Here is a 23,397-nt window from a genome sequence, read left to right as displayed (position 1 = left end):
TCAATACTAGTTAATAGTCAATACTAAGAGTACGGAGGACAATTTACTGGGAATTGAATACTGTTAAATTACAGTTCGAGTGGACTACAGACGCATACTATTCAACATCATTATCATGAGCAACACTTGGATCCAGCCTCACGCAATGCCATCTAACTTGCCGTCCGCCTTGGCCTCTCTGACTTGCTCAAACACCTAGACAGTCAGCCACTCATTCGAGATAATAGGAGTGACAATGAGAATAAACATACCTTCAACATCTTGTTTCGCGCGCCGAGCGCATTCACCCCGCGGTCCTCAAGAGCCCTGTCGTCCAGCTCAACCAGCTCAGTCCACTTCAGGTCCTTGAGGTTGTCCGTGTACTTGTGCAGTCGCAGCGACCGCAGCCAGCTGGGGATGTCCTTGAGCAGGGCCGGGTCGGTCGGGTCTTCCGGCGGCTTCGAGCTGCCCCGGCGCCCGCGGGGCGACCGGCCGCGCGCCACCTCGGAGTGGTCCGAGAGGTAGCCCTCGTGGCCGCCGCCCAGCCCGAACTGGCCGATCCCCAGCGCGCTCAGCCCGTTACCCATCAAGGGGTTGTTCAGGTCATACGCGGCCAAGAACCCGTTGTTCTGCGGCGACGTGAACCCGAGCGGGCCCAGGCCACCGCCTTGCATCGCGATGCCCGGAGACGTCGGGCGCGACCGCCGCCCGGCCATGGCCGCCTGTTGCTGCGCCTGCAGCGCGGCGATCTGCTGGGCGTTCAGCAGCTGACTCGCCATCAGGTTGGCACCGGGACCAAGACCGGGGCTCGCCAGGCCGGGGGACAGGGACGGGCCCACAGAGAGGCCCGAGTTCTTGCCCTGTCCGTCGTTGGAGCGGGCGCGGCGGTACTTGCGCGCGTCGTCGAGCGCGATGCGGTTGTTCACCGTCGACAGCGCGGCCAACTTCATTGCCGTGGCATTTGCAACCATATCCGCCTGGGAGGTTTGGTTCGACTGCGACAGCTGGCTCTGGGCACCAAAGGTCGCCGTCATCGGCGTGTTGGTCATGGAGGCCCAGCTCGCGTTGCCGACGTTGTACGGGGACAGCAGCGGCGCCTCGATCTCGGGGGCCGGGATCGTCGCCGTCTGGGGCAAGGGGGAGCGTAATCCAGAGGTTGCCGGCTGCGAGAACTGGCCCATGGGCTGGTGGCCTGACGAGGACTTGGGCCGAGCAATAGGCGGCTGCGTCTCCGACGCGTTCCGCTGAGCCCAGAGAGAGGTCGACTGCCCGAGACTGTCGTTTCCGCTGTCCGGCGCCGAAATGGTGGGCGCCACGAACGAGGTGCGATCCCCGAAGACGGCGCTGTTACGGTTCGAGGGGGGGGCATTGCCCGTCTGCTGGGTGAACTCGGCCTTCTTCTTTGCGATCGCCGCCGCGGCATCTGGGAACATGGCGTTGATCGTCGACGAGTCCAGGCCGGAGTTGCGCTTGGCACCGGGGGACGGTGGGGGGCGGCCCAGAGAGCTGCGGGTGTTATCGACGTTCAACTTGGCCATGGCATCATTCAAGCGGTTCGACATGGCATCTGAATCGTTAGCATGATTAATTATTCCTTTTTCTTCTTTTTCTTCTTCTTCTTCTTCTTCTTCTTTGGAGATGATATAACCCCACCTTTCTCGCTAAAGTTGGCGGGGGACAAAAGCCCCGACATGGGATGACTCTTGGCCATCTGCTGCAGAACCTGGATGAAGAAACGGATCTGCACCTGGGTGGTTTGTTGCAACAGCGCGTAGAGAGCGGCGGTGCGTTCCGCCTCGCTCAGCACACGGAACCATTGCTCAATAGCGCTCAACTCATCCTTGAAGTCCTGATCAAGGGTGGCGGCAGCCATCTCCTCCAGCGTAGTCTCGTTCTGGTCAATCTCTGCAAGCCACTGCTGGGCCGCGCGGTCCAAGGCATCCTCGGCATTGCTCTGACCCTGCGACTGTTGGTTGCTGAAGTAGACCTCGGATGCCGGGCGGATGCTGCGCGCAGACAGCGGAGAGGGAAAGCCAGACATGTCGGCCGACGCTCTCAGCTGGTGCGAACCCAGGTTGCGAGACGAAGATGGCGGCCGCAGGGACGACTTGGACGCCTCAGGCGTGCTGTTGCGGTTGCCGATGATATGGCTAGCCATGACTGTCGACTCACACAAACACAACAAAAAAAATGATGATTTTTTTTTCTTTCCTCAACAATTATCGCAAATCTCCTGCAGAGCCCGCTGAGTTTGCGTTTCGACGAATTCTCGCGTCAACAGTATAATAAATTATCACGAATCCGTGGCTTCGGTCGTTGGGGACGAGCACACCAGGCCAGTGGCTGCACGGCGAAATCGATCGAGATTCGATGAATGAGGCCGACTCTCAACAGTGAGGTACTCCGTACCACTACTATCTTTATCTTATTATTAGTTTTGGCGAGGCGGTGGCCGTGGTGAGGGAGGGGGGGGGATGAAATTAACGAAAGGATGCTCAGGGATGAACGGCAGGGTGTCAACACAGCAAGCAGCAGCCCCGAGGCATCAAGAGAAGCGAAAGGAACGAAAAGAATTAGAAAAGAAAAGAAAAGAAACAAGAGGCAGCAGTGTTTGACACGGCGAGGGCGACAGGGAGGGAGGGAGAGAGAGAGCGGGTGCAAGACAAAAACCTGAGGAGGGAAGAGGAGGAGGGAAGAAGAATTCTGTCCGTGTCTTCCTTGGGGGGGGCAGAAAGGCGGAAAAGGGCAAAAAAGCGGCCGCACAAAGACACGGAAACACGACGAACCTCGTCCACGCAGAACCACGCGACCAGCAGGCAGCAGACAGCGTGAAGGCAGAGTAAAAATGCCCCAGAGAGGGTGTGCGGTTAGTTTTCCTGTCTTGTTCTTTTGCTGGCGGTGGTTTTCGAGGCTCCAGGGGGGCGGCGAGCCGCTGGGGGGTGGCGAGCTGTGCTAACGAACGCCGGTATCAGGGAATCGTAAACAAGAGAAGCGTTACGACACAGGAGATCTGTTCTAGAGGGTCTCCAGGGCCAGGGCTAATGCAGCTCCGGGCCTCAAGCTTCGTCGTCGGAATTAGCAGTGGGGTGTTCCTATGAATAGGCCGCATTCTGGGCCGTTGTCAGATTGGCTCAGACAGAATACGGCTGCATCCCATACCAGGGAGTTAGGTAGTTACTGGGCGCTGCCTGCTCAGAAGCCTCGGCCGCCGATTTACACGCTCCACCCTCCTTGTGAAGATTGCTGGAGTAGAGGATTTCGATTGCTGGTATACTCTGTCTAAGGGTTGAGAATCGCTTCGTCAGCGCCAAGCATTCTTTATTGATTCCGAATAGATTTCTCATAATCGCAGCAGGGATAACGCGCAATGGACGACGAGGAGCTCCCAGATGCTCCGCCTCACCAGGGGGATAATCTGTATCCCGACATTGATGAGCAGATTCATTATCCTTGGCAAGGCACCCAGCCGTCATCGACCGGCGGGCAGGCATCGATATCCTCGATGATTGATCCGCGACTGTATAAGGGCTTGTTCGATGGTAGTGCCTCGCGTTTGGCGGGTTCGGCTGGCGATGATGACGGAGAGGGTGCCTTTGGCGGCGACCTATCGGATGACCAGTCGTATGAGAATTCAGAACAAGACCTGTCCAGGTAGGTCGCGAGATGATGCAAAAAATGATTCATGTTGGTCTTCTGACAAATACTCCAGTGAAGAAGATTTTTCAGATCTCGCCGAAGTGGAAGAGGAAGAGGAAGAGGAGGAGGAGGAGGAGGATGACGGCAGGAGACGGCGTCGCAGAGGCACAGGGCCCTTTTCTGGCCGGTACGGCGCCCGTGGGGGCAAAGGCATCAAAAGAGGCCCGCGGAAGCCGTTAGAGCCCAGTCCGGAATTCAAGATCTTGCACTCAGAGGCGACATCGGCGTTCATTGACGGCGACTATCCCCGCGCCACCGAGTTGGTAAAACGAGCCATCCAGATCAACCCGGAGATGTTCGCGGCCCATTCCCTGCTGTCGGAGATCTTCCTAGCCCAAGGCCAGAAGGACAAGGCGTTGACCGCTCTGTTCAACGGAGCACACACTCGACCCAAAGACGCTACCGTCTGGGCCAAGGTGGCGCGGCTGATCCTCGAGCGGGCTGGGGAAGACCGGCAGACAGCCTTGAACGATGTCATATATTGCTATAGCCGGGTGATTGAGATCGACCCGAAAAACTTCAACGCCCGGTTCCAGCGAGCGGCGATCTACCGGGAGCTGGGCCACAACGGCCGGACAGTCACCGAGTATGAGCGGATCCTGAAGGACCTCCCTCATAATCCCCGGGCCCTGCGCCACCTTGCCGAGACCTACATCGACCTGGATGATGTGCAGAAGGCCGTCGATCATTACAACCTGAGCGTCAAGTACTATCTAACCCTCCATCCGGAAGAGGTCGCCGACTTCTCCTGGTCAGACATCAACATCTACGTCGAGCTGTTCAGCTACCTGGGGAAGCACGAACATGGGCTGAAGGCCCTGAAAACTCTGTCTCGCTGGTTTCTGGGCCGAAGAGAGGACACCATGTGGGCACAGTTCCATGAAGACGATCGAGAGTGGGACGCCGATGATCCCCCCCGGCGCATCAAGACTGACGGCTACATTCCAGGCCAATGGCCGCGTGATACATATGGCCTAGGCCTACCACTTGAACTTCGCATCAAATTGGGCCTTTTCCGTCTGAAGATGGGATATGATCACAAAGATGAAGCTTTAGTAAGTTCTCACCGTGAAATCAAAAAAAAAAAAAAAAAAAAAAAAAAATGAGAAGTTGACAACCATAGCATCATTTTGCATGGCTCAATCCCGAGGACCTGTCTGAAGGAGCCCGGCTATATGATTACGGTGATCTGTTCCGCGAGGTGGCAGATGCCCTCAAAGAAGTTGGATTGTTCGAAGAAGCGTTGCGGTTCTTCAGGCCGCTCCAAATGACCAGCGAGTATGCAGATGTTAGCTTCTTCATGGCCATGGGCGAATGCTGCATGCGGCTGAGCCAGCTGGAAGAAGCGGAAAATTGTTACTTGACTGTTGCGGAGCACGACACGGCGAATATCGAGTCCCGCGTACAGTTGGCGAAGCTGTACGAGAATATTGGGATGACGGAGCAGGCGTTCAAATACGTCAATGAAGCCGTGCTCCTCGGGCGGCAGGAGACGCGCAGCCAACGCCGACGCAAGGACACTCGCTTAGAAATGCTGGCAAAGGAGTTCCAGGCCGACGGGACGCGGCCGGAGCAGGAAGAGGAGGTGGAGGGGGTGGAAGCAGGTGCTCCCTGGCCTGCGACGGCGGCAAGGCCTGTGTCGACCAGCGTCCTGACCACAGCCGCCACGGTGCAACCCAGCCGGAAACGTGTCGAGGCGCCGGTCGCCGAAGGGAACCGCACGGAACATATCCAATTCTTATACTCGAAGATGCAGCAACTGCAACCGATGATCCAGGAGGGTAGCCTAACAGCGACAGAGGACTGGCTGGACATTGCCGACGCCCTGCTGCGAGACTTCCGCTCCAACCGGGCCTTCTACCCGCTCCAGCGCAATATGGTCTTCCTGGGGTACTCGCGGGAAGCGCAGCGCAGGGCAGGGCGGTACAGGAACCGATCTTTCCTGGACGAGATGCAAGAGATGGCTGGCCGTCTGCAGGAATCACTCGGTCCGCAAGCCCCCCTGGTACAATGAAAGTGTAGATGATGACTGACTGACTGCAGGAAACCCTTCCGACGAGCCGCTGGCGGCCGCGGCGATCCCGACCGACTACCACGGCATCCCGTTCGACGAATGGCTTGATATCTTCCTGCAGTATGCTCTCCTTGTTGCCGGCCAGCAGGAGTCGGAAGAAGCGTACGACACGCTTGCCGCCGCCTCGGACTCGAGCATCTGGTATCATTCGAAGCGGAGTACTCGATTGATTCATGTCTGCTGGTTTAGTAAGCATCACTCTTCTTTAGTTCGCTTTGTATTTCCTCTTGTTAATGCTTCCCCCGACAGCCTGCGCCCTGCGCGTGCAAGACGAAGAAACCCTGGCCCACGAAGCCCGCTGGTTCATGAAGGAGTACCAGTTCGTAACGGACACATACCGATTATTCGCGATGCTAAGTCGGCTCTGCGGCGATCCGCATCGCTCCCTCCTACACTCGTCACCGAACATGAAATTCATGCTCCGGCAAGTCAAAGCGGTGGACGCCGCGTTACCTGCCCATCTCGACGGGGATAATCGCCAAACAACAACAACAACAACAACTTATGCCGACGAGAACACCACGGAGGAAGTAGTCGGGCTAGACGCCGCGCTACTAGTTCTATACGGCCACATCCTCTACTCGGGCAACAGCTTCTACCCGGCCCTCAACTATTTCTTCCGCGCATACGCCCTCGACGACTCCAACCCGGTCGTCCTGCTCAGCATAGCCCTGTGCTACATCCATCAATCGCTCAAACGCCAGTCCGAGAACAGACATTACCTGATCATGCAGGGGTTGGCGTTTATGCACGAGTACCGGCGTGTGCGCGAGCTGCCCTCCTCCTTACCCGTTGAACGACAGGAGATGGAATTCAATTTCGCCCGGGTGTGGCATTCTCTGGGTTTGACTCATCTGGCTGTGGACGGGTATACGAGGGCGTTGGAATGGGGGGGGAAGATTAGAGAGGACAACAACAAGGGAAAGGGACTCTGGGAAGATTTCTCGGTCGAGGCCGCCGTTGCCTTGCAGGGTATCTATGCCTTGAATGGGGATTTGCTTGCTGCCAAAGCTGTTACGGAGAGATGGTTAATCATTTAATATAATGCACTGTATTTGTATCTGTATGTGTATGACTACAAGTATACTATACTACTACTACTATATATCTTCAAAAAAAACAGCAGACTGCCTCCTCATCTCCTCGAGGAAACTCCCCCGTCGCCCTCGGCCCTCAGGCGAGTGCGGGCGTGACGAACCCGACTCGGTCTCAAACAGCGAGGAATCCTTATATTCCGATCGTTCGGGAAAGGTCTCGTCCAGCCGTTGGACGAGGGGATCATCATCTTCTGATTCTCCCGCTACTGGGACCCCGTTCGCAAGACGAACACCCTCTGGGGCAAAGGAAACCAGACCCGCGGTGATCTCCGATTCGATCCGGAGTCTATTCCGTATGAATTGGATCTTGGGGAATGCCGCCTGCTGGCCGTAATGCAGCATGCGGGAGAGACGGGCCGGCGTCGGGTCGGAGAGGATATGCCAGAAATCCGAGGGCACGGTCTTGGGCCAGATGGTCACCGTGCCGCTGAACTTCTGCAGCCAGATCTCGCTCCAGTCCTGGCCGAGCGGGCGGGGGAGCAGCTCGAGATGCCGCAGCACACGCAGCCATTTGTTGAGATCGAGTTTGATGTACTGCTCGATGGCGGAGCCGAGGAACCCCCCGCGCCAGCCGCGGCCTTTGCGGTGCGTCACGGGGCGGCCGACGGTTCCCCGGGAGTTGAAGAAGAAGAGGTTGATGTGTGGGTTGACCTGGGAGACAATGGTGAAGTTGACGTTGAAGTGCAGGTTCAAGGCTTTGATGGGGATGTCGGTGCGCAGACTGCCGTCCTTCCACTTGTGGCCGAATGAATACGGGGCCAGGCTTCCATCGCGTTTCTTGGTCATGAGCACGACCGGGTTCAGGATGCCCGGGACGGCGGCGGAGGCCAGCACGGCGCTCCAGATGACGCAGTCGGGCGAGGTGAGGTAGTTGGCGAGGATGGTCGGGGAGTGAGGGTCGGAGGGCACGCAGGAGACGTTGAGGATGCGGCCGGTCCGCTCGTAGGCCTCGCGAAACGTCGTCGAGCCTCGGCAGAACCAGCTGCACTGCTTCGCCCAGTCCAGGGTGTCGAAGCGGGCACCCGTCCGGCACCAGCGGCGGAACCAGGTGGGGAAGGACTCGTGGCAGGCCCGGATCTGATGCGCCAGCGCGGGCACCAGCAGCTGCTTCAGTTCTTCATCGGTGCGCGTGCCCACCAGGGCGGCGACCAGGGCGCCGCCAGAGGTGCCCGTGATGATCTCGGGCAGGACCGCGTTGTCCAGCAGGGCCTTGACGACGCCGAAGTGGTAGTAGGCGAAGGTGGCGCCCCCAGACAGGCAGAGTGCGGTGCGGCCAAAATTTGTATCGAGGTGTTTAAAGTGGTGGTACTTGACCGCGCTGGAGAGCTGCGGGGTGTCGGCCACCAGCCGGACACAGGCATGGACCTCGTCGATGTACTCCTGCACAAGATCCTTGGTGCCCGAATACGTCTCGCTGTAGATGCGTGGGTTCTCGACGCCGGCAAAATTGTTCTTGATACAGGCCTCCAGCAAGACACGCAGCTCCTCGATGGCAGGAGGCTCGCTGGCGCTGGCGCGGCCAAGCAGCTGCTCGTGTTCGGCCTCGTGCCGGGTGCGTTTCAACTGCGCGACGACCTTGTTGACGGTCAGGTGGTCGTAGTAGGCATACTCGTCTTCCTCCTTCCATTGTTCATTCCCCAGGTAGGCGTCCAGGGCACGGGCGGAGCGCAGCCAGTCAGCATAGTTGTCCTGAGCGCGCAGATCCTGTCTCAGCTTCTGCCGCCTACCCCGCCAGGTCACCAGCTGTTCGTAGAGCACAATGTACAGGCGGGTCAGGGCATAGGCGACGGCGAGGATGGCAATCCACGCGAAGACGGTGAGGAGAAACGGCCATTTCAGCAGGGTGTACAGCACACCCTCTCTGGTCTCGTCCTTGCTCCGCTTGGGTTTCTTCCGCCTGCCCCTCGCCCGCCTCACCCGCTGGTTGATGGGGCGCCAGTCGTTGATGGCAACGAGGGGCTCAGCGGCGGGGGCATCCAGCGCCTGTTCGAAGCGGCAGAGGTCGTCCCGGTCAATGAATTCCCGAGTAAAATCCGGCAGGGCGTGTGGATCATCAGGGGTCATGGTCAGCGATGATATTTTTCAGCATCATGGAGAAGAGGGAGCCGTGCGGATGGTTGGTGGAGAGGGATGAAGTAATGGCCTGATGCATTGCCTGAGGTTGTTGAGGTTGGGGAGTTTTTTTTTTCCCTCTTTCCTTCCCCCGGAGAGGTTGAGGATTCAGTAACGTGATGCCGATGACATCACAGATCACGTTGGCGGTCACCTGACAGCGGCGCTAGCCCCACTGGGCGCCACAGACAGAGCCGCTGTGGCTGACCACGTCGCTAACCGGATCCCGACTAGCGGGCCCCGACCAGCCTCCTCTGGGGCTAGCGTGTACCAAACCCCGCTCACCGACAGATAAGAGGAACGATGGAGCTGCAAGGCAAGGAAGGGATGTTGGAGGGCGCAGATCATGGCAATGTATGTAGTCGGTCGGTACAGACAGCACAGGGCACATAGGACTCCGTCCTCTATGGAATGTTGATGCTTGGAATGTGGGATGCGGGGTTGTACGACACGGAGTCGTTGGGCATCAAGATCAATAGCCGTTGCCAGAGGAAGAATAGAAAGATAGTCTCTATAGTGTAGTTAAGTGTCACTATATTTACAGTGTAAGCAGTATACTAGGTAGTGTACATTCACTGTGTATACTAACTACTACAGGGAGGGTACTGTATATATCACTGTTGGATCGCCACTTATTACCACTAAGCAGATCTCAGCTGCAGTACGGAGTACATACTCGGGTAATAAAAGGAGGTGGCAGCTGAAGGGGTACTCTCGACTATTATAGGCCGAGTAATAATCGCGATAATAATACATCATGAAACACTCCATAATGCATGCAGCCGTCAGCGAGTCTGAATCAGTCCATCAACTTTCACTAAATAGTACTAGGTACTCCTAAGTCAGTATTCTTGATCGTTACCTATAACAATAGACCTCCTCCTCTATACGGAGTATAGATCTACTACATCGAGGACCTAGGTATACCCTGTATACTCCGTAGCGATATTACTTTCCGCGGTAGCCGCTAGACTAGTGATTAGTTACGGAGGTACGCGTAGAGACTGACTCGCTGAGCCGTGTCAAGAGATTGGCACTGTTAGTCTATTCTAGTGATACATTCTAATTAATTACGGGCGCAGTCATTGCGAGTACGGGTAATACGTAGTACTACCAGGTACTAGATAGTACTTAGTTAGTAGGTAGGTAGGTACTAGTTACCTTAACTACCTGTATACACTACGTACCTATCCACCTAGGTATTAGCCACTCATGTAATCCTAGTCTACTAAATCTCAAGTAAGTCGACTGTTGATCTGATATCCCAAATGACATCAGAAAGACATTTTCATCATTGTACATATACTATCCATAAGGTAGATAGATAGGAGTGGTGGACCTGATCGGGACGCCTGTCATTTGACACGGTCATTCCCCGTGCTGGAGGGTGGGCCATGCAGGCCGCCGAAAAGAGCATTCGGATCTACAATGGAAGTCGCTGAATGTGTAGGACGGAATAACTACATGTGTAGTACGGAGTAGACTGTAGAATCAAGTTAATACTAAGAGAATAAAGATTATAGAATATAGATATAGATATAATAATAATAGACAATACCCTTAGGAAGGTCGGTTATCATAATAAGTATTTTGTAATAATAATATTGTTATCGAACCTTAATGTGAATGAACCATGGTTTGTCAAGGAGCGGTGAATAAAGTGGTGGCCTTAGGCATGGACGGATTTATTGTTCGAGATAAGAAATAAAGTCAAAATATCGAACATTTGAGGCCATTTGGGTCAGTGGAATATTCATCATCCTCATCTCTCCTTAATCTGAGGATATTACATAGTAACTAACCAACTACTCCATACACAGCAATAAAACAGCTATAGCAATAGACTTTAAATACTAATGGCGCCCAGACGCTATCGCTGCACTCGATCGTTTCGGACGGCAGCGTCGTATCGGCGACGGCGGCAAGAGTAGGATTAGGTAGGTTAGTGTAGGTACCTAGGGACTTCACTCCGTAATAGTCTGTATCTAAGGTGTGCACTCCATGTAGGTCAGATGCATTCTTGTCCGCGAGTCGACGTCCCTCATGGCCAAGTGAAGAATGCCATTCGCCCCGTGGAGGGGGGCTCTGGTGATCATGGTGGGAGGGTCAGCCAGAGGATTCCGAGGGAGGTGATGGTCACTGTCAGTGGTTTGGTGTGGTGATCGGACCCACTGATAGCAGTAGGTACTCTGGTAGGTTAGGTACCTATATTACTGACTGCATCGGACTCAGGAGTACCTACCTATATAATATATAATATACAAATAGAAAGGTATACAAATACAGTGATAGATACTATACTACTAATATTATGAGTATAATAATATATCATGAATACTAGGTCATAAGTATATTCTTATGTCGTTTCTGTAATATGTTATTCTGGTACTGTGTATAGTACTGTATCTTACTGATACAATACACCAAGTGGGTCCCATTAGCCACATCCGCTCTCCAATCATATCTCTCAGACTGGGCAGCGGTTCAGACCAGGAAATGACAATAATAATTAATTATAGGAGTCGCTCGCTCTATCTCTGTCTGTCTGTCGGTTTGTCTCTGGATCGATCTCTCTCCTGTCTGGGATCAGAGTCAATTGACATTGCAATAGATTTATAGACTTCTTTCTATCTCTATCGATCGGATTACTACCAAGTACATACGCACCTACGTTACAGTACTACTACTACTACTTCTACTACTAGTTACTACTACTACTACTACTACTGCGCACGGCTGTCTGTGCTGCTCGAGTTAGTTCCCTCCAATCTAACCTACCACTCACTCTTCGTCTCTCACCCTCACCCTTTCGTCGATTTCTCCCCCTCCCTCTATTTTCTCTCACTCCATCCCACCTCACCTTGGACTTCTCCCCTCCTCATCTCTCTCCTCATCTCTCACTTCCCCCCTCTCTCTGTCTTCCTACTAAACGGTCGCCCCAGGCCGCGTGAGAGTCATGGCCTCTCAAAACGATTACTGATCTCCAGCGGTGTTTACCGTTTAGTTTTTTTTTTCTTCTTTAATCTTCTCCTTCCTCGTCGTCTTCTTCTTCCATTTTTTTCTCTTTTGGAGGCAGTTGTTACTTTTCTTTCCTCTCCTTCTCTCTCCCTCTCTCTCTGTGTCTCCGAAAAAAAAGATGTCGCCTATTCGGATTTGAGTTGCGAGAAACGACCTCGTCGGGCGTGGAACCGTCATGGAGAAACTCAACACGGAAGATGGACACCTCTTCATCAAGGTATCTTCTTCTTCTTCTTCTTCTCTTCTCACGAGTACCTGCTGACAAGAAAGAATCTCGCCAGTTTTGTGCGAACCCATGAAAAGGCTCTCGCCAACGCCCTCCAGCTGAGGCGCCAGCCGCCCAAAAATGCCGCCGCCCACCCCCCCAGCGCCTCCTCGGCCTCGTCGACGCTGGCTGCTGCCCTCTCCTTGGGCGCTCTTAAGCTTACCTCTCAGGCCATCAAGCCCGCCAAACTCACCCTCACTCCGCACCACCTCTTCTACCTGCTCTCCCGCTTCGAGGATCTCACCATCTCCGTCGGCCCCATGAACGTCCGCCTGGAGAACATCCACGCCGAGACTCTCCCCTCCTATGTCTCCTTCCTCAACCAGCCCCGCCGCGCCCGGGGCGACCGCGAATCCATCCATTCCGTCTCCAGCATCCGGAGCGTCATGTCCGGCATCTCCTCTCTCTGGTCCTCCTTCGGCCTCGGCTCCAAGGACGCCGCCGCCCAGTCTCGCTCCGAGCGCGCCAGGGCCGCCCTCGACGCCGACCTCAAATATCTCTACTCCGCCTTCACCAAGATCCCCTGTCTGCGGCTTGCCCCGGACCACCGTGCCCGTCTGATCCGTGGCTACGAGGAATTTCCCTTCGACACCGCCGTGCCCCTCCACGCCTTCAAGAACCTGAGCGCCCTCGAGATCATCGACATTGACTTCCGCTCCTTCTACGGCTGGGACCGTCTCGCCGAGCAGCTACGTACCCTCACCATCAAGCGCGCCAGCCTCGATGATCCTGCCGACCTCCTCACCGGCATCGTCCTCGACGACATGGATCGCCGCCGTCGTCGATCCTCCTCCAAGCCTGCCACCCCGGTTCTGGGGTGGACAAGTACCACCTCGGTTCCTCCTCCCCCTCCTGCTCCTCCCCAGCCCCAACCGGTTGGCCATCGGTCTCCTCCGCGCGACCGCATCCCCAACTCCCTCTCCGCTCCAGGTTCCCCCACTCTCGATCATCAACATCATCGACACCACCAGTCGATGTCCTACGCCTCCAGCGCCAGTCCTCAGGCTAGCTCCATGATCCGTGTCCACTCGGAGGGAAGCAAAACCGCCAATGACGGGAGCAGCTCACCTTCCCGCCCTAACAGCGCGAAACAGCAGTCGGGCGGTGGCGGCGGTGGCGGCGGCAGCGGCAGTAGTCACCATCAACACCACCAACACCACCACCACCACCACCATCAGCATCACCGCTCCTCTCACGGCCGCGGACCCTCCTCGCGGATGCGTCGCACGGGTTCCGGCAGCTCGAACTCAAGTGAGACCTCGGCCAGCGTCGGTCGCACCGCGAGCTCCTCGAACCTCCTGGCGGGGATCCTCCCGGCATCCAAATGGCGATTCTTACGCCATCTCGGCCTGCCGGACAACGCTCTGACCGCTCTCACCGCCGCCAGCCTTGCCCCCGTGGCCAACACCCTGCACTCGCTCGACCTGTCGGCCAACCTGTTTGCCGAGGTGCCGGACAGTCTTGCCTCCCTGGTCGCCCTGCGCGCCCTCAACCTCTCTCATTGCATGATCGACTCGCTGCACTCGCTGTCTCACAACCCCCTACCCGCCATCACCGCCCTCAATCTGCGCGCCAACCGCCTGCGCTCCCTCGCCGGCATCGAGCGTCTGCTCTCCCTCGAGCGTCTCGATCTGCGCGACAATGGGCTCGCCGACCCCACCGAGATCGCCCGCCTCACCAGCCTACCCGAGATCCGTGAGATTTGGGTCGCCGGAAACCCCTTTGTCAAGACCCACCCCAACTACCGCGTCACCATCTTCAACCTCTTCCGACGCACCCCGGGCTATTCCGAGGACATCATCATCGACGGCTCCGGTCCGGGCTACACCGAGCGGAAGCAGCTGATTGACCGTGTCGCCGAGCCCGAGAGCGCTCCCGTCATTCGTCCCGTCCCGACCGAGGAGCCAGCCGCCGTCATCATCAAATCAGTGACGGCCCTGGCTCCTTCTCCCCCTGCTCCTCCTCCCCCTCATCCTCCTCCGAAGGATGGCGATCATGATGGAACGGTGAAAGGGAAGCCTCCGGCTACTGAGGTCGGAACGGCCACCCGCCGCAAGAAGCCCGTCCGCCGGAAAATCGTTGACCTGTCGCTGGATTCCACGACCGGCAGCACCGACCTCGGCGCCTCGCGCACGGCAGGCGCCCCGATCCCCCCCGTGCAGATCATCAACCTCCCTGCCGACCCGTTTACCGAGTCGTCGTCGCGGGATCGCGCCTGGCCACTCGCAAACCACTCGTTGCTCCTGGAACTGCCCCCCACGGCCGTCCCGCCGGCGCCCGCGCTGCCGGTCCCGGCCCCGTCATCGCTACTGCATCTCACCTCTCCCACGATGCTGCAGTCTCCGCTGCCGGCGGACACGGACTGGCCCGCTGTCCATAGCGACCTGTACCGGCAGAAGCTGGCGGCGGCGCTGCAGCATGAGGTCGGCAGCAGCTGGTTGACGGTGCTGAGTGACCAGACGTGGGACAGTGCGTTCAAAGACATTCACGTCCACCCGGCGGCATTCAGCCCGTGCATCCAGGCCAGTCCGGTCTCGGGGGCGAACAGTTGATTTCCAGATTTGAATGATACCCTCTCCCCCAATCTCCACTCTTTCAAAAGAAACTCTCTTCCTCCTCCTTCTCCTCCTCTTCCCCCCCCCCCTTAGATATCAGTGCTCATTGTGAGCATCGGATCTACTGCATTTATACATGCGAGATACCCGAAGGCTTCGGAACCTTCCTCAGATGACCGCATGACGACCATCTGCTTTTGTATGATTCTGCATTGTACGGCGTTGGGATGATGTCTGAATAATTGTCATATCTGTTTCTGTTGTGTTCCTTTTTTTTGTTTTTTTTTTTTTTCTTCTTTTCCCTCTTCTTCCTCCTTTTTTCCCTCTTCTTCCTTTTCTTCCTCTTCCTTTCTGACCGGCTGTCTCCTCTCCTCCCCTTTGCCGCCTAGGGTCTCTAATTGGAGGTGCCGTGAAAGAGCTGTTTCCTCTTAGACTCTTGTACTGTATCTACCATGTTGATTTGACTCTTTTGAATATGGGCATGGCGCTCTGGCGTTGTTTTTTTCATCTTATTTTTTTTTTGACTTTCGATATCTTTTTGTCTTATTTTCAGGTATTTATTCTCAACGGCCGTACCAGCGCTTTGCAACTGATTGCATGACTTGTTGCCTATTGTATTCTGTATTCTGTAGTCTGTAGTCTGTAGTCTTCATCTACATGGGAACCAGTATACAGCAGAATCGTATTTACATAGCTAGACTAATACTCCAGTCAATATTCTACTCATCATAACGCAGTATCAACTATTATGACTCCTTGCTGGGTGAAAGTTAAAGCGTCAGACGCCACGCAGACATGGGCGGCAAAGAGCAATCCTAGAGGAAATCATCTAATTGGATATTACAAATGAGCAGAAAAGTAAGAAAGAAAGAGAAAATAGAAAGAGAAAGCAAGAGAAAGTAAAGAAAAAGTAAAGAGAGAGAGAGAGAGAGAGAGAGAGGGAAGATAACCAGAGCCTCTTCCAAGCCAACTTCCCACTTGTTTCCCCCCTCAAACCAAACCCACACCAAAACCCACCCCAAGCAACGCAACGCAACGCAACGCAACCTCCTCCTCCTCCTCCTCCTCTCCCATCTGCGATTCTTTTCCTCGCTGGCCACTCTCCCCGATCCATTCCATCTCCATTTGCACTCTGCAAGACCTCCGTGCTTCCTGCTGCGATAGATCCTTGTCTTGTTAGGCGATTCGAATTCTTCCCTCGTCCCCTGCGCGTGGAAAACCGCCCGGTCGCTCGCGAAAAAAAATCCACCATCTCCCTTGATTGTTCCAACCGTTTCCCGGCTTTGCAACCATCCAGAGATTATTTCCTCCCTGGTTGTTATTGAACCACCCCGCCATCGCAATTTTACAACCGCAAACACCTACAAGGAGAAAGCTTCTCTTTTCTTTTTTTTTTCTTCTTTGCTCTTTGCTTCCTTCCAGACCTCCGGTGGTCGTCGTGTCTCACCTCTGAACCCTCCTCCGTCCGTCAGTCAGCAAAAAGCTTCTCTCATCCAGGCTTTCTATTTACAACGTCAGGAAACACTCTCCATCTGGTCTATCGCCAGATTTCTTTGCGTCAGAGGGCCGTTGGGCCTGGCTTATCTGCTTCTGACTCGTGTCGTGTCTTGTCTTGTTTTTTTTTTTTTTTTTTTTCTCCTTAAGAAAAAGACGTGTTTTTTCGTAAGTTCTTGTTCCCCTCCCACCTCTCTCTCTCTCCTCCGCTTGCGATGAAATCATGGCGCGTCTTTTTATTTTTCTTTGTATCTTCCAGAAAAAAAAAAGGCGCTGTGGAGAGGACTCGACGCGATACTTGGTGCTATTGATGATAAAAGCTGACGAACTCTTAGATTCTAACAGTGTAACACCACCGAGCGCCCGAGCGAACTTGTCCTTCTCTTTTCGTTCTTTCGTCGAACCTTTTTCTTTCCGTTCTTTCTTTCTTTCTTTTCCGTTCATAAAAATAAAATGGCTGATCAGGAGGTCGATTTGGATTCGATCATTGATCGGCTCTTGGAGGTGAGGGGCAGCCGGCCGGGCAAGCAGGTCCAGCTCCTCGAGTCGGAGATCCGCTTCCTCTGCACCAAGGCCCGAGAGATTTTCATCTCCCAGCCCATTCTGCTTGAGCTGGAGGCTCCCATTAAGGTTGAATCTATCCCCTACAGTCTAGCGGTAAGTGTCGCGCTGACGACGGTCATCAGATCTGCGGTGATATCCACGGCCAGTACTACGATCTGTTGCGCCTGTTCGAATACGGCGGCTTCCCGCCCGAAGCCAACTACCTGTTCCTCGGCGACTACGTGGACCGCGGCAAACAGTCGCTAGAGACCATCTGCCTGCTGCTCGCCTACAAGATCAAGTACCCGGAGAACTTCTTCATCCTGCGCGGCAACCACGAGTGCGCCTCCATCAACCGCATCTACGGCTTCTACGATGAGTGCAAGCGGAGGTACAACATCAAGCTGTGGAAGACCTTTACCGACTGCTTCAACTGCCTGCCCATTGCCGCCATCATTGACGAGAAGATCTTCACCATGCACGGCGGTCTGAGTCCAGATCTCAACTCCATGGAGCAGATCCGTCGTGTCATGCGCCCGACTGATGTACGTCTTCGTATCTTCACTCCTTCTTTTTGCTATTATTCCTTTTTTTTTTGCAATTCTTCTTTGTTTGCCTGCTTCGTGCAAGGCAGCTGATGGTTATAGATCCCTGATTGCGGTCTGCTGTGCGATCTGCTCTGGTCGGACCCGGACAAGGATATCACAGGCTGGAGCGAAAACGACCGCGGTGTCTCCTTCACCTTTGGGCCGGACGTCGTCTCGCGGTTCCTGCAGAAGCACGACATGGATCTGATCTGCCGTGCCCACCAGGTCGTCGAGGACGGCTACGAGTTCTTCTCCAAGCGCCAGTTAGTCACGCTCTTCAGCGCGCCCAACTACTGCGGCGAGTTCGACAACGCGGGTGCCATGATGAGCGTGGACGACAGCCTCTTGTGTTCATTCCAAGTAGGTCTTCCTTTTTGATTTTTTTTTTCTATTTCCAAAGGCACTAACAACCAACCTCTCTTTAGATCCTGAAACCAGCAGAAAAGAAACAAAAGTACGTTTACGGGGGCATCAGCTCAGCCAGACCCATCACTCCTCCGCGCAAGCAGAAGAAAAAATAAAATCAAGGAATCATACGAGCTTTTCCATTTGCAGCAGGTTCGGGCGGAGATAAATCGATCGATCTAATACACAACGACGCTACACCACACACTCTCACACACCCACACACACCCACACGCATACACACACGCATACACGCCTCCCACACGCCTCCCACACACCTTTGTCTCGGGCCTAGTTACAGCGACATGATCTAGAGTACGCATTATCGACACGACGTATCATAGTTCGACCTTTGACCAGTATCGACCTTCGGCATCATTGAACCGTTCGAGTCAATCACTATCCGATCGCAGACACGAGTCTGGCTTCTTCACCTTTTCAACCTTTTTTTTTTTAACACCTTTCACCTTTTCACCTGGTTCTACCGGGATCTTCTTTCGTATCTGTTTTTTTTTTTTTCCTTTTTTCCCCCCCTTATTTCTCTTTCTTGTCAGGCATGGTGTATTTCTGTTATTAATCAATGCCAGGTTCAATACAGCATAAGAAAAGTAGTAGTTCAGTAGTTTAGTAGTGTTGTTGAATTTAAGAAAGTAGTAGACTAGACTGCATATTGAAGTTTTCAGATACTAGGAAGACGAAAACGTAGACATAACTAGGTAGATTATGCAAGCTCAATCTGCGGACGAACAAGAATGGAGGGGGAAGTTTATTGGGCGTATAAGGAAAGAAGACAGAACGAGATTAGACGTATTGAGAGAGCCACCTGATACCTTCTCCGTATCCTAATCAGTTAGTACATACGCATATAAATATAAGAATGGAGATATGAATTAAAAGGGAAAGGGAAATACCCTGCCGCATGACAACACTGCACATGAAAACCTCGATGGGCCTGATTCCCTCGAGGGGGTTCTTCCCCTTCCCTGTCGTCTGGTACAGACCGAGCTGGTGACGGAGCTCCTCCTCACTCACGGCGTCCGGGTGGTCGATCTTATTCCCCAGCACGAGGAAGGGGACCTTGTTCAGCTCCTCCATGGCGAGGAGGGCGTCGAGCTCGGCTTTGCTCTCGGGGAACCGCTCGACGTCCTTGGCGTCGACGAGGAAGACAATCCCGCTCACGTCGGGGAAGTAGTCTTTCCACAGGCGGCGGGCTAAACGGTTAGCACTTTCTTTTCAAGCTCTTTGAAGTTCTTTTGAAGTCTTTTTTTTTTTTAAGGCTCTTTTTCATACCCTGCTGGTGCCCTCCTAGGTCAAAGGTGTTGAATCTGTTGTTTCCGATGACGAGTTCCTCGGATGCTACATTATATCAACCATTAGTATCCTTCCTTCTTCTTCTTCTTCTTCTTCTTCTTCTTCTTCTTTTCTTTTCTTATCACGTACTAGGGTGCGCGGTCGGGGAGAGGATAGCAACACGGTCGTTCTGCAACAGAGTAAGCCGACTAGTTTTCGCCAAAAGCCTTTTCGTCATCCAACAATCTACCTTCAGCATATGCAGCAGGGTGGTTTTCCCCGCATTATCGAGACCGAGAAAGAGGAGCTTGGCGTGCTTGTTGAGCAGGCCAAGGGAGGCCAGAACGTCGTAAACTGTTCACATTCACGGCTCGTCAGCTTTCCACCACTGCATCAAACGAGTCTCGAAAACAGAAAAAAAACAGGGAAAAAAAAAAAAAAAAAAACCTACACCAGTTGATGATCCACATGGCGATAACCACTATTTCCTAGCTGGCGAAAGAAAGAGGAGAGAAAGGAGGAGAAGGCTGTGGCTCCGTGTTGGTATCGGTGGTGGTCTGTCGGGAAGACAAGTTGCGGTCGTTGTTGTCCGACTCGCTTGCTTTCGCACTAACCCGACTTGTCGATGACGAAGTGGCAAGCCTCAGTGTATATGTACCTTGCTACTATTGACTTTACTGGTACCTTTCAAGCATACTCTTACATAGTATTGATAATATTTATGATTTAAATTTAATAAACTATTTGTATGTTCAGTCGCCGTAAATGCACAAATATCCTCCTGGCTCACGGGATGCAAACGTAAATATGTACAGGAAAGTTGGTTGTCTGCTAGTCATGCTAGACAGACAAGGAATTTGGGATCTGCCAGTCATGCTAGACAGACAGGACAAGCTGGACGTCTTCGCTGACGCCGTACGCTCGGCACCGCTCGGCCACCTCGAGACCCAGCTCCTTCATCCGCTCGGCGCCCTTGCCGGGGATGGGCCGGCGCTCCATTTGCTCCTTGGCCGCTTTGCGGCAGTGCTGGCGCCAGAACTTCTCCTTGCGCTTCTGCCGCTTCTTCTCCAGCCCTTCGACAATGTCGATCGGCCCGCGCGTGTGGCCCTCGGGCCGCACCCGCGACCGCTCGTGATCCTCGGGCGACTCCTCGTCCACGGGGACGATGCCCGACCACCGGTGCGTCGGATCCAACGAGGTGAAAAAAGGGTTCGGCGTCCGCGGCAACGATTTGGTCCGTGTCACCAACGATGGCCGCTGCACCAACTCGCTGATGTTCAGACCCCGCGTCTGCAGGGGGGAGGTGGACGAGGCGGCGTCGACCGCGACCGCGGGGACTGCCGGAATGTCGGCCAGGCGAAGAAGCGGACCAGGAGGCGGAGGACTGCGAGCCCGTTTGGGCGGCGGCGACTTGAGGCGTTTCGGTGAGGCCCGGGTCTGCCGGCGGGGCGCCGGTGACAACACACGCTTGGGCGAATGGCGCGGGGACACGCGACCCGACCGGGAGCCCGAGGGTCGGCCACGCAGGGCTTCGTCGTCATAGGCGGCCAGCTGCTTGTGGATCCGGCTTGAAGGCATCACCACGACCATCTCGTCGTCCTCCTCGTCCTCCTCGTCCAAATCATCCTCCTCCTCCGGGTCGGTGGTGGGGAAGCTGGGGTCAATGTCCTGCGGGATGACAATCTGCTTGGATCGACGGCGCTGTTCTATACACGACTTGTACGCCGCTTCCAGCGGGCGGTCCTCGTCCAGCGTCCCGCAAACAAAGTCCGTGCTGTCAGGGAGATTGGGTGTTCCGGGCCGCATCTTGGGCGGCTTGGGTCGCCTGCCGCTTCCATCCCGCTTCCGGGCTGACACGGGTGACCACTGCCGCCGCGACTGCTCTCCGTTGTTCAGCGACTCGATCGAAGTGTTGGAATTGCGGCGCGCAATGCCGGTGGCAATCTGTAAGGGATCGAAGGTGGTCTGAGGGCTGGTGGCCGCGGTCACGGTGGCGGAGGGGGCCCAGAATTCGTATTCAGAGCCGTCATCGCTGTCATCCGAGTCGGCAAAGCCTGCTTCGTTGTCGGACTCGTTACCGTCGTCGGAAAAGTCGTGAACGGTTGAATCATCATCAGCAAGATCCTCCAGATCATCGTCTTCGTCCTCCTCCTCCTCCTCCTCCTCCTCCTCCTCCTCTTCTTCTTCTTCTTCTTGTTCTTCGTCGTCATCGTCATCTTCATCCTCCTCGAGGGCTTCTTCTTCAGCTTCCTCGCCGAGTTTCCGGATGGCGTTCTCCTTCTTCATGCAGTCATTGAGAGTAATCTTCTCGGGAAAATCGGTGGGTTTGGCGACCCAGTCTTCGTCTTCCTCGACCGAGCTAGCGAATTCGTGAAACCGCGTAGCTTCGGATGCCTCGAACTTACCGAGACCACTGGTTGGAATACCACGTAATTCTCTGGCCGGGGGAGTCTTGTCATCAACATTTTGGACTGCTACCACAGACTCTGGGGACGGTTTGCGGCCGACAGGAGCGGGCGAGCAGCGTAGCCGAGAGCGAAAGGATACCTTGGGACACAGCGAACGTTCCGCACGCGGCTGGGGCTCACGCGCCGGGCAGGCAAAAGTCAGGGTTGTCCTGCGCTTGATCGGTTCCGGCTCGGGCTGCTGTCTCTCGACGGGACTAGTGGTATTCTCGTCTTGTTGCGAAGGTGGTGTTGTCGTAGACATCTTGCGGCCACAGGCAAAACTGATGCAGCGCTTGCGGCCGAGATTTGCCTCGACAGTCGACTCGCTCGGGTTGGTGGTGGTGTTTGTAGTGGAGGCAGGATTGATTCGGGAAGGAGAGGTCTTGAAAGAGATGTGGGAGGGTCTGCCAGCCAGTTGAGGCGACAGGGGAGGGCTCGGTGTGTTGGAGAGCGACGGACTGGTAAGTCCGCCGTCGCTGATGAAGTCGGTGGCGGAAAAGCCGCTGACATGGCTGTGCGGGTAGGAACGGTAGGAGAGATGGTGATGGTCATCGACAGGGCTCAGCTCGGGGCTGTTCTTCAAAGCGCGAGTGAGGAGCGATTCCTTGCGGTCACAGAGGAGGGTGGGTGACTTGATGTAGACCAGACCGTCATCGACGGCGTTCATCGACGTGGTCTGCAGGAGATGCGGATGGGTATGATGGTCCGGCGGCTCGTCACCGTCCTCTGCCAGAGCCGAGTCATCAAAGACCGGCTTGGATGCCGTCGACGAGAGCAGCATCCTGAGAGCGTGTTGGATCGAGAAGGGAAACGTGCGGTCGCGAGACTGGGTCTGAGCCATTCTTCAAAAGACGTAGTCTCACAGCTATAGACGAGCACTGATGTCCACCTCACAAGGACGACGGCCGTTGAGATATAAAGCGCATGGTGAGAAGGAGGGGGGGGGCGCAGACAGGTGTGACTGAGTTGCCTTCTCTTCTCTGTTTGACGTCGACAAAGCCTTGGCCGCGTCCCCTAGAGGACTTGGCACAAGCGATTATTGAAGTCTTGAAGTCTTGGAAAGAATGGGGGGGGATGTGAAAGGAGGAAGGAGGGGGAAGATCGAAAGAATGCTAAGAGCAGCAGTGGTTAAATTAGTAGTTTCTTGGAGAAGTACCTGGGAGAATGAGGATGTGCAGGGCTATTGCAGTATTGGGGGAGGGGTGGGCACTGCTAGTTGTTGGTGGGCACACGGGAAAGCGGCGCTGCTGGTCGCCACGCTTTTTTTTTTTTTTTTTTTTTTTTTTTTTTCTTCTACTAAGTAAGTACAACGGAGTACTTACTAAGTCACCAATGCGGAAAATGACGCTTGGTCCAGTTGGCCCTCACGTAGCGTGGGCCTTGTCTCTGCGAGGACTAGCCTGTGACGGTACAGTACGGCAAGCCCGGATCTACTAGTAATACCAAGGTACCTAAGTGTACTCCGTATGAGTACCTAAGTCAGTACAACCAGAGTGATGTGACATTACACGTACTACTGCTTAGGCAGAGGTACTCCGTACTCCGAACTGAATCTGCCAGCGACAGCAAGGCGTGGACGTCCAGATCTAAACAGTAAGGAGGTTAGGCTTTTGTACGACGTTGAGTGTTCTGGAAACTGTATGGAATGAGCCAAGCCTAGAAAGGGGTCTATTCTAGGAGATAAAGAATTGCCTAGGTACTCTATGATCCATTATTATTCACTAGGTACTACTATACTACTACTACAGGCAGCCTCGTAACAATGAACACGGTTCAAGAAGCCAACAGCGAGTCTCGTACTGTATTGAAAGAAAGAAACCCCTCATCTGAATCAA

General features: G+C 54.6%; 7 protein-coding genes across 7 annotated transcripts; 3 read left to right on the top strand and 4 right to left on the bottom strand.

Moving 5' to 3' along the window:
• Positions 1 to 138: 138 nt before the first annotated feature.
• ASPZODRAFT_64522 (hypothetical protein) lies at positions 139 to 2,137 on the bottom strand (the record flags this gene model as incomplete). The annotated part of the gene is made up of 3 exons (XM_022729239.1): positions 139 to 195; positions 252 to 1,546; positions 1,633 to 2,137. The coding sequence occupies 3 exons, from the start codon at positions 2,135 to 2,137 to the stop codon at positions 139 to 141; spliced, it is 1,857 nt and encodes a 618-aa protein (XP_022582335.1).
• A 1,197-nt stretch (positions 2,138 to 3,334) lies between these two features.
• ASPZODRAFT_131413 (hypothetical protein) lies at positions 3,335 to 6,819 on the top strand. Its single transcript, XM_022722755.1, has 5 exons — positions 3,335 to 3,630; positions 3,689 to 4,730; positions 4,799 to 5,663; positions 5,719 to 5,937; positions 5,999 to 6,819. Exons 1-5 carry the CDS (start codon positions 3,347 to 3,349, stop codon positions 6,787 to 6,789), a joined length of 3,201 nt encoding a protein of 1,066 aa, XP_022582334.1. The 5' UTR covers positions 3,335 to 3,346; the 3' UTR covers positions 6,790 to 6,819.
• Positions 6,659 to 9,009, bottom strand: ASPZODRAFT_1783911 (hypothetical protein). The gene has a single exon (XM_022727098.1). The coding sequence runs from the start codon at positions 8,908 to 8,910 to the stop codon at positions 6,850 to 6,852; it is 2,061 nt and encodes a 686-aa protein (XP_022582333.1). The 5' UTR covers positions 8,911 to 9,009; the 3' UTR covers positions 6,659 to 6,849.
• Positions 9,010 to 12,151: 3,142 nt separating this feature from the next.
• Positions 12,152 to 14,793, top strand: ASPZODRAFT_15271 (hypothetical protein; the record flags this gene model as incomplete). Its single annotated transcript, XM_022725882.1, has 2 exons — positions 12,152 to 12,193; positions 12,247 to 14,793. 2 exons carry the CDS (start codon positions 12,152 to 12,154, stop codon positions 14,791 to 14,793), a joined length of 2,589 nt encoding a protein of 862 aa, XP_022582332.1.
• Positions 14,794 to 16,439: 1,646 nt separating this feature from the next.
• Positions 16,440 to 18,083, top strand: ASPZODRAFT_131409 (hypothetical protein). The gene is made up of 6 exons (XM_022722754.1): positions 16,440 to 16,458; positions 16,626 to 16,920; positions 16,977 to 17,378; positions 17,481 to 17,780; positions 17,846 to 17,874; positions 17,976 to 18,083. Exons 2-6 carry the CDS (start codon positions 16,744 to 16,746, stop codon positions 17,992 to 17,994), a joined length of 927 nt encoding a protein of 308 aa, XP_022582331.1. The 5' UTR covers positions 16,440 to 16,458; positions 16,626 to 16,743; the 3' UTR covers positions 17,995 to 18,083.
• Positions 18,084 to 18,536: 453 nt separating this feature from the next.
• Positions 18,537 to 19,607, bottom strand: ASPZODRAFT_131408 (hypothetical protein). The gene is made up of 6 exons (XM_022722753.1): positions 19,567 to 19,607; positions 19,366 to 19,469; positions 19,266 to 19,305; positions 19,116 to 19,181; positions 18,737 to 19,036; positions 18,537 to 18,667 (listed from the first exon to the last, which is right to left on the bottom strand). The coding sequence occupies exons 1-6, from the start codon at positions 19,583 to 19,585 to the stop codon at positions 18,627 to 18,629; spliced, it is 570 nt and encodes a 189-aa protein (XP_022582330.1). The 5' UTR covers positions 19,586 to 19,607; the 3' UTR covers positions 18,537 to 18,626.
• Positions 19,608 to 19,827: 220 nt separating this feature from the next.
• ASPZODRAFT_131407 (hypothetical protein) lies at positions 19,828 to 22,661 on the bottom strand. Its single transcript, XM_022722752.1, has one exon. It carries the CDS (start codon positions 22,401 to 22,403, stop codon positions 19,992 to 19,994), a length of 2,412 nt encoding a protein of 803 aa, XP_022582329.1. The 5' UTR covers positions 22,404 to 22,661; the 3' UTR covers positions 19,828 to 19,991.
• Between the last annotated feature and the right edge of the window lie 736 nt (positions 22,662 to 23,397).

The sequence above is a fragment of the Penicilliopsis zonata genome (genome assembly GCF_001890105.1).
Source record: "Penicilliopsis zonata CBS 506.65 unplaced genomic scaffold ASPZOscaffold_5, whole genome shotgun sequence".
NCBI lineage: Eukaryota > Fungi > Ascomycota > Eurotiomycetes > Eurotiales > Aspergillaceae > Penicilliopsis > Penicilliopsis zonata.
The sequence above is the reverse complement of the archived record's forward strand: the minus strand, read 5'-3'. Positions and strand labels throughout refer to the sequence as shown.

Excerpts from the sequence above, each read along its gene's own strand:
- ASPZODRAFT_131408 (XM_022722753.1), bottom strand. Across the intron at positions 19,037-19,115 it reads CCTAGGAGGGCACCAGCAGG|CCCGCCGCCTGTGGAAAGAC; the intron begins GTATGAAAAAGA and ends CTAACCGTTTAG. Across the intron at positions 18,668-18,736 it reads CAGTGTTGTCATGCGGCAGG|GATACGGAGAAGGTATCAGG; the intron begins GTATTTCCCTTT and ends CTAACTGATTAG.
- ASPZODRAFT_1783911 (XM_022727098.1), bottom strand. The coding sequence starts at position 8,910 with ATGACCCCTGATGATCCACACGCCCTGCCGGATTTTACTCGGGAATTC.
- ASPZODRAFT_131413 (XM_022722755.1), top strand. The coding sequence starts at position 3,347 with ATGGACGACGAGGAGCTCCCAGATGCTCCGCCTCACCAGGGGGATAAT. Across the intron at positions 3,631-3,688 it reads TCAGAACAAGACCTGTCCAG|TGAAGAAGATTTTTCAGATC; the intron begins GTAGGTCGCGAG and ends CAAATACTCCAG. Across the intron at positions 4,731-4,798 it reads ATCACAAAGATGAAGCTTTA|CATCATTTTGCATGGCTCAA; the intron begins GTAAGTTCTCAC and ends TGACAACCATAG.
- ASPZODRAFT_131409 (XM_022722754.1), top strand. The coding sequence starts at position 16,744 with ATGGCTGATCAGGAGGTCGATTTGGATTCGATCATTGATCGGCTCTTG. Across the intron at positions 16,921-16,976 it reads AGCTGGAGGCTCCCATTAAG|ATCTGCGGTGATATCCACGG; the intron begins GTTGAATCTATC and ends GACGGTCATCAG. Across the intron at positions 17,379-17,480 it reads GTGTCATGCGCCCGACTGAT|ATCCCTGATTGCGGTCTGCT; the intron begins GTACGTCTTCGT and ends TGATGGTTATAG.
- ASPZODRAFT_131407 (XM_022722752.1), bottom strand. The coding sequence starts at position 22,403 with ATGGCTCAGACCCAGTCTCGCGACCGCACGTTTCCCTTCTCGATCCAA.